At 36.6% G+C, this 14,714-nt stretch overlaps 1 protein-coding gene and 1 long non-coding RNA gene across 4 annotated transcripts in view; both read right to left on the bottom strand.

The window, feature by feature from the left end:
* The window catches only part of LOC127870969 (transcription factor 25-like), a 50,503-nt gene that overhangs the window by 15,575 nt on the left and 20,214 nt on the right, over positions 1-14,714 (bottom strand). For all 3 annotated transcript variants that reach the window (XM_052413576.1, XM_052413577.1, XM_052413579.1), the window contains exons 2-7: positions 12,728-12,901; positions 11,991-12,130; positions 8,498-8,563; positions 7,122-7,207; positions 4,251-4,381; positions 3,142-3,241 (exon numbers count right to left, since the gene is read on the bottom strand). In XM_052413576.1, the coding sequence (XP_052269536.1) occupies positions 3,142-3,241; positions 4,251-4,381; positions 7,122-7,207; positions 8,498-8,563; positions 11,991-12,130; positions 12,728-12,901 (697 nt within the window). The remainder of the gene's footprint in view (positions 1-3,141; positions 3,242-4,250; positions 4,382-7,121; positions 7,208-8,497; positions 8,564-11,990; positions 12,131-12,727; positions 12,902-14,714) is intronic.
* On the bottom strand, positions 14,077-14,624 carry LOC127870981 (uncharacterized). The gene is made up of 2 exons (XR_008045027.1): positions 14,457-14,624; positions 14,077-14,294 (listed from the first exon to the last, which is right to left on the bottom strand). It is a non-coding gene; the product is annotated as an uncharacterized LOC127870981 (long non-coding RNA).

Here is a 14,714-nt window from a genome sequence, read left to right as displayed (position 1 = left end):
TAAAGTGCATCCAAACACAAAATTTTACAAAACATTCAAAGTTACTAAGTCAATTAAGGGCCATAATTCGGTCAAAATGCCAACCAGAGTTATGCAACTTGTCCTGTACAGTCCCTGTATGATAGTTAGCGGGTGTTCCAAGTCTGGAAGCAATACCTATGATACTTTAGGAGTAAAATGGACCAAAACACAAAACTTAACCAAATTTTGAATTTTCTATGTATTAAAGGGGCCATAATTCTATCAAAATGCCATTTAAAGTTACATAACTTTGCCTGCATAGTCCCCTTATTACAGTTAGTAAGTGTTGCAAGTATGAAAGCAATAGTTTTGATACTTTAGGAATAAAGTGGACATTAACACAAAACTTAACCAAATTTTCAATTTTCTAAGTATAAAAAGGGGCATAGCTCTAAAAATAATGCTGACAGAGTTATGCAACTTGACATACACAATTGTTTTTTTCCATAAATAAGTATTCCAAGTTTGAGTTAATTATCTTTGACAGTGTTAAAGTAATTTTACTTTATAAAAAAATTTACCCGTCGACCCTGACGCCGGGGCAAGTAGTATAGCTCTCATTTTTCTTCAAAAAGTCGAGCTAAAAATGATGCAACTTTTTATTCATTCCTGTTGTTGTAACAGCTCTAAAACGAAGCCACATAGCAAAATAAGTTTTAAGAACAGTGCAGAGAAAGTATTTGGCAAAATGGAATGGATTGTTTAACATATTTTAAATTGACATGTTTAAGGAATGGAACAGCCAATACTCTTTAAGATGAAATGTGTATTCATAACTTTAAAGTTTGAATTTGTGTTAAAATTTTAAACAAAATCATAATTTTAGGTCTGGGTCCTGCGTCCTGTACGCATATACGCCGCAGGGGACGCAACCATTTGCTATATATGTGAAACAACTTTTTTATTATATTCCTTTAAAAAATATTACTTCCCTTGTGAAAAGGATCTATAACTGCCAAATGATATAAAATAGAAATTATCTCCCTTTTAAGCTTGTTACTTTTCTTTGATTTTGTTTTTTTACCTTTGACCTTGAAGGATGACTTTGACCTTTTACCACTCAAAATGTGCAGCTCCATGAGATACACATGCATGCAAAGTACCAAGTTGCTATCTTCAATACTGCAAAAGTGATGGCCAATGTTTAAGTTTTCCGACGGACACACAGACTGACAGACGGACTGACAGTTCAGCTGCTATATGCCATCCTACCGGGGGCATAAAAACTTGCAAATTGACCGAAAATGGATGAATAATCCGGGTAACTGGAAAGCTTAATTTTGTATTCAACAATAAGAAGCATCATTTTGATACGGAGTATTGGTTGCATAGCACTATATCTTTCAGACAATTTTGTAATTATCTAGCAACAAATTATCAGTCCTCGTACATTTCAAGTAAAACATGCGAAAATAAGAAATCATGTAATTCTTCCTCGGGGAAAGCCTGGGCTTTTAATTTGAATGATGAATAAAAACTCGTAGTGCTTTGTTTTAAAGTGGAAACTTTTAATGTTAATTACGCTGCATCTTAATGGCTACAGTCTTTGAGATATGTCAGTATTGACGTAAAACTGCTCACCTATTATAATGGTCAAGTGGGGTTATTGTTTGTCACACTACACACGCATTAATGAGATGTACAATTGCCTGTTTAAGTCTTGAAAATAATCTAGCCATAAAACTTTTGAGTTGCCTTTTGAAGTTTCCTGTTTAATTGCGACTACATAGCCATGTGATGTCATTAAAATGTTGAAATACCCTGATTCACTATGTTTTTTTTCTGCTCATAAAACCTATGATGTCCCACAGGGACAAATGCTTTCGATATCTAAAATTATCGCTGCAAAATAATGTACTATATGAATCTGGGGCTTTTTCTCATTATTTGACCTATACCTGTGAAATTGGGAAGTTCAGAGTCAATGAATTAGGAACAATAATATTATTTAATTTATAACTTTTTAACAATAATCAATATAACTCAAATAAAACAGAATTTCAATATTATAAACATATCACTAAAATGGATATTAAAACTTCAAACTTTTTATTTCTACACTTTAATAGCTCAATTTTTAAATATGTGAAAGTCCAACCAACAATTTGGGAATTTTTGTGAGCGGATTTGGAATAAAAAAGATTCTTTTTGCCATTGAGAATATTACAGAAAAACAGTTATAAAATCAGATTCAGTAAAAAAAAAAGCTGTCACCATAGGATGACTTATGCCCCCTATAAACGCTTGATAAAAGTTATGAGCTTTTTTCGAAACCTAAACGCAGATTTCAAAAAACCTAAAAGCGGACCCTAAGTTCAAGGTCAAGGTCACAGGGGTTAAAATTTGTGTGCGTATGGAAAGGCTTTGTCCATATACACATGCACACCAAATATGAAGGTTATATCTCAAGGGACATAGAAGTTATGAGTGTTTTTCGAAACCTTAACGCAGATTTCAAAACCTAAACGCGGACCCTAAGTTCAAGGTCAAGGTCACAGGGGTCAAAATTTTTGAGCGTATGGAAAGGCCTTGTCTATATACACATGCACACCAAATATGAAGGTTATATCTCAAGGGACATAAAAGTTATGAGCATTTTTCAAAACCTAAACGCAGATTTCAAAACCTAAACGCAGACATTAACTTCAAGGTTGAGGTCACAGGGGTCAAAATTTGTGTGTGTATGGAAAGGTCTTGTCCATAAACACATGCATACCAAATATGAAGGTTATATCTCAAGGGACATAGAAGTTATGAGCATTTTTCGAAACCTAAAGGCAGATTTCGAAACCTAAACGCAGACCCTAAGTTCAAGGTCAAGGACACAGGGGTAAAAATTTGTGTGCGTATGGAAAGGCCTTGTCCATATACACATGCATACCAAATATGAAGGTTATATCTCAAGGAACATAGAAGTTATGAGCATTTTTCGAAACCTAAACACAAAGTGTGATGGAAAGACGGACAGACAGACAGATGGACAGTCCGATCACTATATGCCCCCTTTTCTTCATAGGAAGCATATAAACACTAGAATCACATGAAGCAGAAAGACATGACCAATGGCAAAACTGTTTACCAATCATTTTGGTTGTCATGACTACTGGCAAGACTACTTACCAATAATTTCTGTTGCCATGTTCATGTCCTCATTCATACGAAAGATCTCACTCAGCTGAATAAGGCCGTCTATATGATAGGGGGCCAACTGTATAACGTCCTGTAAGAAAACACTATACTTTTTTTTTCATTAAAAATCGGGTCTGGTATTCGGTCCCATTCCAAATTGAAAAAGGTATATATTTTTTTCCAAATGGAACCTAAACATTCCCAATTGAAGGTTTCCAAAAATTTTATATATTTTTTTATTCAAGAAGTCAAACGCCACAAATTTTCCCGATCCAAAGGGACCCAGCCACATTCCCAAAATGGTGATAAAAAAACAACACTGCTGCATGTATAAGTATGATTGACAACACAACGCTAAGACTACAATTATTCCTAAATATGCATTAATCGATTGATGTAAATGATTTATTTTCTTTGATTCCAAATATTTTAAGTCTGATATTTTTATCTGGGGGACATTTTTCAAGTAATTAATGTAGAAATGGTTTGAAAGATATATCTTAATACAATATTGGTGTCTTGAAATATTCATTGGATCTATTACTCAATTGATGTGCCTGTTGTTAAATTTCGATTTTTTTTTATAAAAAGTAATTTTCAATATATTTTTGTAACATTTTTCAATTTTGTACCCAAAGCAGCTACTTTGCTACTACTATTGCTAACATTGATACATTTCTCACCATGATTATCTGTGAGTTACATGGATACAGATTTCTTACCAAGATATTTTGTGGGTTACATGGATACAGATTTCTCACCAAGATTGGGTTACATGGATACAGATTTCTCACCAAGATATTATGTGAGTTACATGGATACATATTTCTCACCAAGATATTATGTGGATTACATGGATACATATTTCTCACCAAGATATTCTGTGAGTTACATGGAAACATATCTCTCACCAAGTTATTTTGTGGGTTACATGGATACATATTTCTCACCAAGATATTTTGTGGGTTACATGGATACAGATTTCTCACCAAGATTGGGTTACATGGATACAGATTTCTCACCAAGATATTCTGTGATTTACATCGCAACAGATTTCTCACTAAAACATTATGTGTGTTACATTGCAACAAATGTCTCACCAAGATATTCTGTGGGTTCATGGACTCTACGGCATCACAGAATTGGAACTGAACTTTTTGGTATGACTGTGAGTGCTCAAACAGGAAGTACTGGCAACCAGCCTTCTGCTCCAGCAGACGCATTGAAAGGCCTGCAAAAAGGGGAAAATTGTAAGTTCTTTTGAGCGGGCTGTATGCTACAGGTGGATTATTTGGATCCACAACAGGGGCAGAATGATTTTGATTTGCAAAATATGGGAATTATTTTGATATGCAAGAGGGGGGAATTATTTGGTTATGAAAGAGCGGGGACTTTATTGGGTATGCAAGAATAGGGATTATGTTGATATGCAAGAGGGGGGATATTTGATATTTGGATCCGCAAGAGGGATACAATTATTTGTACTTGCATGATTTAAAACAAGATGTGTTTGTGAAACACTATTTCCCCGTATATGATATTTGACCTTGAAGGATGACCTTGAGCTTGACCCTTCACCACTCAAAATAAGCAGCTCCATGAGATACACATGCATGTCAAATATAAAATTGCTAGCTTCAATATTGCAGAAGTGACATTACATGAGTAATTTTGACCCATATATTTGACCTTGAAGGATGACCTTGACCTTGACCTTTTACCACTCAAAATGTGCAGCTCCATGAGATACACATGCATGCCAAATATCAAATTGCTATCTTGAATATTGAAATCAAAAGTGTACATTAAATGAGCGATTTTGACCCATATATTTGACCTTTGACCTTGAAGGATGACCTTGACCTTTCACCACTCAAAATGTGCAGCTCCATGAGATACATATGCATGCCAAATATCAAGTTGCTATCTTCAATATTGCAAAAGTTATTGCAAATGTTAAAGTTGGCGCAAACCAACCAACAGACCAACCAACCAACCAACAGACAGGGCAAAAACAATATGTCCTCCACTACTATAGTGCGGGACATAAAAATATTTGGATACACAAGAGTGGTGAAATTATTTAGATGTGCAAGAGGGGTAAAAATATTTGTAACAACAAGAGGGGGAAAATCGTTTGGATATGCCAGAAAGGTAAAATTATTTGTACTTGCAAGACGGGAACAATTATTAAGAAACCAAAGAGTGGGAAATTGTTTGGACCAGCATGAGTGGGAGATTTTATTTGATAAGCAAGAGGGGGATTATTTGAACCAGCATGAGTGGGAAATTTAACTGGATAAGCAAGAGGTGAATTATTTGGACCAGCATGAGTGGGAGATTTTATTGGATAAGCAAGAGGGGGATTATTTGGACCAGCATGAGTGGGAGATTTAATTGCATTAGCAAGTGGGGGATTATTTGGACCAGCATGAGTGGGAGATTTAATTGGATTAGCAAGAGGGGGATTATTTGGACCAGCATGAGTGGGAGATTAATTGGATTAGCAAGAGGGGGATTATTTGGACCAGCATGAGTGGGAGATTTAATTGGATAAGCAAGAGGGGGATTATTTGGACCAGCATGAGTGGGAGATTTAATTGGATTAGCAAGAGGTGGATTATTTGGACCAGCATGAGTGGGAGATTTTATTGGATAAGCAAGAGGTGAATTATTTGGACCAGCATAAGGGGGAGGAGAATAATGAAGTCCTGAAAAAGGTGTTAAACTCTTGAAACATGCAACAGGGGAATAATTATTAACAAGAGATATGTTCGTCAGAAACACAATGCCCCCTATTGCACCCCTTTGAATTTTTTTTTGGACCTTTGACCTTGAATGATGATCTTGACCTTGAACTTCCACCACTCAAAATGTGCAGCTTCATGATGACGCCGCTTTGAATTATAATTTTTTTTACCATTGACCTTGAAGGATTATCTTGACCTTGAACTTCCACCACTTAAAATGTGCAGCTTCATGATAGCACCGCTTTGATTTTTTTGTTGACCTTTGACCTTGAAGGATGACCTTGACCTTGAAGGATGACCTTGACCTTGAAGAATGACGTTGAACTTCCACCACTCAAAATGTGCAGCTTCATGAGAACGCCGCTTTGATTTTTTTTTTACCTTTGACCTTGAAGGATGACCTTGACCTTGAACTTCCACCACTCAAAATGTGCAGCTTCATAAGATACACATGCATGCCAAATATCAAGTTGCAATCTTAAATATTGAAAAAGTAATGTCTAATGTTAAAGTTTTCGGACGGACAGATGCCATATATTTGACATTTGACCTTGAAGGATGAACTTCACCTTCACCTTTCACCACTCAAAATGTTTAGCTCCATGAGATACACATGCATGCCAAATATCAAGTTGCTATCTTCAATAGTGAGAAAGTTATGGCCAATGTTAAAGTTTTTTTTCGGACGGACAGACAGACTGACATACACACATACTGACAGTTCAACTGCTATATGCCACCTTACCGGGGGCATAAAAACCTGCATGAGAAGTAAAATTATTTAGACCTAAAAGAGGGGTTAACTTATTTAGACCTTAACGAGGAGTAAAATAGTTTACACAATCTGTTAGAACTGCAAAATTATTATGCATGAAACATTTGGACCTGCAAAGGGATATTTTTTTTAAATAAAAAATGTTTTTTTAAATAAAAAATCTATTCATAAAATCTTACATTGATTAATTAATTATACCCAATGAAAAAACAAAATATCATATAAAAATTAAATGGACATTTGCGGACATTACCAAATGTAGTAATATAAATCTGATTACACTGTTAAAAGAAGTACAACATCACAAATACAATTTAATGTGAAGGTATTATGGATATTCTTTTTAAATATACCTGTATTATGTTTGTTTCCTATGATATCACACAGAAAAAAATTATGTTGACATTTCAACTTAAACGAAGCAGAAACAAAGCACAAACACTCACCAGTTTTACCAATTGGTGCCCAGGAGTCTTTTGGCGTTGTCAACCAACATAACTTCTGTCTTCTTCGACCCTGATGTCGTCTCCTCCTAGACGATGTATGAAATATGAGCCGTGTTTTAAGAAAATGGGTCTTAATGCATGTGCAAAATAAGCCTGAGGAATCTTCACTGGGTAATCAGGGACAACACTTTTCTCCTCAACTGGATTATCCCTAAGAAGAGACTTCCTTAACTCTTTCAGTGCGAGAACCGAATTTTGAAGGCCTTTGCAAACAGTTTGGATCCAGATGAGATGCCACAGAACGTGGCGTCTCATCTGGATCCAAACAGTTTGCTATTCTGATAGTTTTCTTTGAAAAAATATCGAAGAAAATGCTAATTTTAGAAATTCTGCAGACGACATTTTAGCAGACGACAAATTTCCCAGCATGCAAAGGGTTAAAAGAGGACTGCACAGGCTAGTCTGGGCTGACACTTGATACATGTTCATTGAATCTCGTTTTCCAGGTGTGGGGGGCCTCATATATTAAACACAGTTTTCTAATTTGATTTGTTAGTAGCAACAACTTGTTTAATTCTTTGTACCCAGAAATAACTTTGTGATAAATATTTGAAATTACTGTCAACCAGTATAGATTCAATGGTTTTATGTGTATCTCTGAGGGTTTGATGCTGTAAAAGTTTAACTTGCCACATGATAGCTTCTTGGTATTAACTAGATAGATGCCTGTTTGAAATATATCGAGCCCATTTTCAAAAATGCTTGTAATTTTTTTTACTAGCAGCATCATATGCATGTTTGACCTTAACTGACCTTAAGACTGACCTTGACCTTTGCATGAGGATTGCAGAGGTGGTTTGCATATGACACATCTTCACATTATGAGCCTGTGTGGTGAATTATTTTAACAAGAGGGCCAAGGTTTCCTTTGATTGCTAACATGTGATACAAATTGTTGCTAGTTTCCAACCTTTGGGCATGATTTGAACAATCTTCGTAAAGGAGCATAATCTATGACATATAACAAATAATAATGCTGTGTGCGGTGTGGTTTGGAAGTTAATACTATATGGGCTGTTGGCATTTGTGGCAAGTTATTTTAAAACTGCATGATAAATAACAAAGTAAAAGTCCTGACAATCAGTTGAATGGCCTTAATTGACCTTTGACCTATACGAAAAACCTTTACCTTTGAGGTAAGGACATTGCAGTCCTTAATCATGCTCTCACATACATGTACACTCAAACATTTGACTGCTATATTGAGCTTTCTGCAAGAAGACTCGATAAAATGACAACAGTTTTTACAATTGGGCGAATATGGTTGCACTAAAGAACAGTTTTCAGTGAGAGCCCGTCAAGAAATGCAAACTTACATTCCTTCTTCCCGTATGACCCGTGAACCAAATATTCTCTTCAGCTCTGTGTCAGGGTTGAGATTCCTGTAAACAACACATTTAAAACTTAACAAAGGCTGTTTGTAAAACATGCATGTCCCCCATATGGGTTGTCAGTTGTAGTGGCAGCCATTATGTGAATACGGTTTTTGTCACTGTGACCTTCACCTTTGACCTAGTGACCTGAAAATCAATAGGGGTCATCTGCCAGTCATGATCAATGTATCTATGAAGTTTCATGATCCTAGGCGTAAGCATTCTTGAGTCATCATCCGGAAACCATTTTACTATTTCAAGTCACTGTGACCTTGACCTAGTGACCTGAAAATCTATAGGGGTCATCTGCCAGTCATTATCAATGTAAGTATGAAGTTTCATGATCCTAGGCCTAAGTAATCTTGAGTTATCATCCCGAAACCATTTAACTGTTTCAAGTCAATGTGACCTTGACCTTTGACCTCGTGATCTGAAAATCAATACGGGTCATCAGTGAGTCATGATCAATGTACCTATGAAGTTTCATGATCCTAGGCCTAATTATTCTTGAGTTATCATCAGGAAACCATTTTACTGTTTTGAGTTACTGTGACCTTGACCTTTGACCTAGTGACCTGAAAATCAATAGGGGTCATCTGTCAGTCATTATCAATGTACCTATGAAGTTTCATGATCCTAAGCCTAAGCATTCTTGAGTTATCATCCCGAAACCATTTAACTGTTTCAAGTCAATGTGACCTTGACCTTTAACTTAGTGATCTGAAAATCAATACGGGTCAACAGCAAGTCATGATAAATGTACCTATGAAGTTTCATGATCCTAGGCCTAATTATTCTTGAGTTATCATCAGGAAACCATTTTACTGTTTTAAGTCACTGTGACCTTGACCTTTGACCTAGTGACCTGAGAATTAATAGGGGTCACCTGTCAGTCATGGTCAATGTACCTATGAAGTTTGATGATCCTAAACGTAAGCTTTCATGAGTTATCATCCGGAAACCATTTTACTGTGTCGAGTCACCGTGACCTTTGACCTTGTGACCTGAACATTAATAGGGGTCATCTGCCAGTCATGATCAATGTACCTATAAAGTTTCATGATCCTAGGTGTACGCATTCTTGAGTTATCATCCTGAAACCATTTTTCTGTTTTGAGTCGCTATGACCTTGACCTTTGACCTAGTGACCTGAAAATCAATAGGGGTCATCTGAAAGTCATGATCAATGTACCTATGAAGTTTCATGATCCTAGGCGTAAGTGTTCTGGAGTCATCATCCGGAAACCGTTTAACTGTTTCGAGTCACTGTGACCTTGACCTTTGACCTAGTGACCTCAGAATCAATAGGGGTCATCTGCCAGTCATGAGCAATGTACCTATGAAGTTTCATGATTCTAGGCCTAAGCGTTCTTGAGTTATCATCCGGAAACCATCTGGTGGACGAACAGAACTACCGACCTACCGACATGAGCAAAACAATATACCCCCTTTTCTTCGAAGGGGGGCATAAATATAGACAGACTATTATACTAAGCATTCAGTATGAAACGTTATGCTAAAAACAAATAAAAAACAAGAGCACCGCATAACGCGTGCCACGCTCGGCTGCGAAAGCGTGTAAGAATTATTATTTTTTTAAGAGGTCACAGTGACCTTGACCTTTAACCTAGTGACCCAAAATGGGTGTGGTAAGTAGAACTCATCAAGGTGCATCTACATATGAAGTTTTAAAGTTGTAGGTGGAAGCACTTTGATTTTAAGCGAATGTAGAGGTTTTTGTTAAAGTTTTATATTAGAGGTCACATTGACCTTGACCTTTTACCAAGTGACCCAAAAATGGGTGTGGCGTAAAGAACTCATCAAGGTGCATCTACATATAAAGTTTCAAAGTTGTAGATGGAAACACTTTGATTTTAGAGCCTATTTTAAGCTTTATATTTGAGGTCACAGTGACCTTGACCTTTGACCTAGTGACCCAAAAATGGGTGTGGCGTGAAGAACTCATCAAGGTGCATCTACAAATGAAGTTTGAAAGTTGTAGGTGGAAGCACTTTGACTTTAGAGCCTATGTTAACGTTTTATATTAGAGGTCACAGTGACCTTGACCTAGTGACCCAAAAATGGGTGTGGCGTAAAGAACTCATCAAGGTGCAGCTACATATGAAGTTTCAAAGTTGTAGGTGGAAGCACTTTGATTTTAGAGCCTATGTTAATGTTTTATATTAGAGGTCACAGTGACCTTGACCTATGATCTAGTGACCCAAAAATGGGTGTCGCGTGAAGAACTCATCAAGGTGCATATACATATGAAGTTTCAAAGTTGTAGGTGGAAGCACTTTGATTTTAGAGTCAATGTTAAGGTTTTAGCATGACGCCTACGGCGGACGGCGAGCTGGCTATGACAATACCTCTGGTTTGCTCTGAAAACAGCCTAGCTAATAAGTGAGACAATAGTATTCATAAGTATGATGATTTATAGATAATGGCCTAAAATAAAAAAAGTCTATGGTTCAAATACAAAATAAATATTATTTTAAACATTCTTCTTTCTTTCAAAAACAAGAATCAGATAAATAAAATATAATGTATATCTAAAAGGCATAGATTGCCATTATCATTGTTGTTATTGTGGTACTAATAAAGATCTTCTCACAACTTAAGTTTATTAATAGCTTAATATTTATATCACTTAACACGTAACAACCACAGCTCAAATTTTTAAAACCATATTCTGAAGTATTTAAAAACAAGAGATGTGTTTGTCAGAAACACAATGCCCCCTATTGCGCCGCTTTGAAATAAAATTGTAATATATCATTTGGCAGGTTTAGAAATTATCTCCCTTTAAAAGCATATTACTTCCCTTGGATTGTATTTTTTACTTTTGTCCTTGAAGGATGACCTTGACCTTTCACCACTCAAAATGTGAAGCTTCATAAGATACACATGCGTGCCAAATATTAAGTTGCTATCTTCAATATTGCAAAAGTTATGGCCAAAATTAAAGTTTGCGGACGGACTGACAGACGGACGGACAGACGGACAGTTCAACTGCTATATGCCATCCTACCGTGGGCATAAAACGGTTCACCCATGATCAGTGTTCTTTTTTATTTTCAAAATCAGGGCCGGTATCCGGCCCCAATCCCAATGGAAAAAAGTATTTATTTTTTCTCAATTGGGACATAAAAATTCCCATTTGAAGGTTTAAAAAAAATATTTATTTTTTTAGATCAACATTAAGTTTATGTCCCATCCAGCTTTATAAATATGATATTTAAAAACACTTTTATTCTCATTTTTGAAGCATTTGTTTACAAAAACACTCATTTCACAATTTTGGTTAAACGACTGAGATTTTTCCCAACCCCAAATGACCCGGTCCCATGCCCAGAATGGTGAAAAAACCACTGGTGTTTTGCATCTTAAAATAATGATACAAATGTGCAATACATGTACTAAATCATTATTGTACCTGTGTTCCACATGTAACAATGGCTTGTTGCCAGAACTTGGCAAGCTATGTGCGTCCGACGCAACATTCCTCTCTCCAATGTTATGGTTGTCCAGGAGACGATTGACCTCTCGTATGCTGGCATCGATCTCATCTTCTTCCTGTATTATTTAAAGGTTTAGAGAAAGGTCTAGTAACACAATACCTACAGGCAACAAATGTTAGTTGGCAGTATGTTATGTGCACAAATAACAATCATACTATTTATGCCTTTACAAAAATGTAACTGGTATAACTGATTGCTTCAGAAGGTAAACTGGTTAACCTGTTGCAGCCCTAATAAAAAGCTAAAAGCTCAAATTTCACCATTTCCCACTCAGAAGCAAAGTGAAAATAGCTATGTGCAACAGCATAAAACCAGAACAGCCTGCCTGTAACTCGCAGTCTGTTCAGGTTTTATGCTGTTTGGTGCTCATCAGGGTACCTTAGGGTTGAAAATGAAGCCTTCAAAACTTAAATCTAGTAAGAAAGGTCTTTGATTTAATTAAACTTTAAAAGGGACTACAAATGCATACAAATATATATCTAAGTGGTGAAGGAATACTATTCTCGAGACGATTTTTAAAGAATGTGAAGTTTTAAGTATGCTTTTAAAATAAAGAACATTTCTGCACAAATAAATCACAACTATTAAAATCATTATGGCAAATTGTTAATTGCTGATAAGATCAAAATCTACAAATTTGTAGTCAGTCTACCTCAATCTGAGCAGTTTCAGTAACATGTTGATCTTTATTTTTCTTCTTTTTCTTCTTCCGTTTCTTTTTACTACCAGTGTTTTCGACTGGTGTCTCATCTTTCTCAGCTGTTTGTTGACTGGTTTTATCATCTGTTGGCTCCACTTCTTCATCAGCTTTGTCATCAGCATCTAACTGGAATGAAAAAAACATAAATGGGCCTCACTCTGGGAAAAGTGATCAATGGTTGTGCTTAAAGAGTTGTCCGCACAGGCTAATCAAGGACCAAACTTTTTGCTTTTAATTTATAGAGTCTCTTCTTAGCAAAAATCCAGTTTAGACGGAAAGTGTCGTCCCTGATAAGCCTGTGCAGACAGCACTGAGAGAAAATTTGGCAGTTTAACAGTAAGAATGTGTTTATGTTCACGCTTTGGCCTTACTGCAGTGTTTTTTCATCATCTTGGTGCCGGGTCCCTTTGTATTGGGAAATTTCTGGCATTTTGACTAAAATTGGGAAATCGATGTTGCATGCAAAATTCATCTCCCTAACTCAAAGCTCATAGTCATACTTTGAGATCAAAGTCAAATGTGGACATAAGATTAAGACATTTTGTCCACACAGTTTCTTTGTCAATTTTCATGCAATTTAAAAATAAACTAGAAATGACGCGGCAGAAGCCGACGCTTATCCCCACGCAGCATGTTTGACCCAGGGGCGCCCCAGAGTTGGTAATGGGGGCATGCAAGGTTGAGATTGACCGTATTGTCATAAAAAAAGTTCAGTATCAATTAGAAGTAAATTGTAGAAATGAAGAAATTATAGTAAAAGGCAATTGTGGATGGGCGTGGCCTATGTAGTCGGGGTGCCCCAGGGTTGATAATTGGGCCATACATACTGTAGTTGAGATTGACCGTATTGTCATAAGAGAGGTTCAGTATCAATTTGAAGTAAATCGGAGTAGAAATGAAGAAATTATAGTAAAAGGCAATTTTGGGTGGGCATGGCCTATGTGGGTGGGGCACCCCAGGGTTGGTAATGGGGCCATGCATAGTTGAGATTAACCGTATTGTCATAAGAGAGGTTCAGTATCAATTTGAAGTGAATCGGTGTAGAAATGAAAAAATTATAGTAAAACTGCAATTTTGGGTGGGCATGGCCTATGTGGGTGGGGCGCCCCAGGTTTGGTAATGGGGCCATAGTTGAGATTGAACGTATTGTCATAAGAGAGGTTCGGATCAATTTAAAGACAATCAGTGCAGAAATGAAGAAATTATAGTAAAATAACCTTAAACAAGGGACAAAATTGTCACAAAACCAGGTTTTCATTGTGAAAAAAAAATCTGATAAAGGGAGAAAACTCAAACTGAACTTTTGAAATGACCAAAAAAAATTAACCCCCTTTGTAAGTTTTTTTTTTTTTTAAATCTATTTTTAGTCGTGGCGACCTTGACATTGGAGATATTGACGTGATTCTTTCGTGGGACACACCGTCCCATGATGGTGAACAAATGTGCCAAATGATTTTAAAATCTCACAATGAATGACATAGTTATGGCCAGGACAAGCTCATTTATGGCCATTTTTGACCTTTGAACTTAAAGTGTGACCTTGACCTTGGAGATATCGACGTAATTATTTCGCGCGACACACCGTCCAATGATGGTGAACAAATGTGCCAAATGATTTTAAAATCTGACGATGAACGACATAGTTATGGCCAGGACAAGCTCATTTATGGCCATTTTTGACCTTTGAACTCAAAGTGTGACCTTGACCTTGGAGATATCGACGTAATTATTTCGCGCGACACACCGTCCAATGATGGTGAACAAATGTGCCAAATGATTTTAAAATCTGACAATGAACGACATAGTTATGGCCCGGACAAGCTTATTCCGCCAGCCCGCCCGCATTCGCCAATCTAATAATAACCAGTTTTTTCCTTCGGAAAACCTGGTTAAAAAATGAGTGAAAATCTCTGACCCGGCCCGCCCCAACCCCCATAAC

The sequence above is a fragment of the Dreissena polymorpha genome, chromosome 3 (assembly GCF_020536995.1).
Source record: "Dreissena polymorpha isolate Duluth1 chromosome 3, UMN_Dpol_1.0, whole genome shotgun sequence".
Classification (NCBI taxonomy): domain Eukaryota; kingdom Metazoa; phylum Mollusca; class Bivalvia; order Myida; family Dreissenidae; genus Dreissena; species Dreissena polymorpha.
The sequence above is the reverse complement of the archived record's forward strand: the minus strand, read 5'-3'. Positions and strand labels throughout refer to the sequence as shown.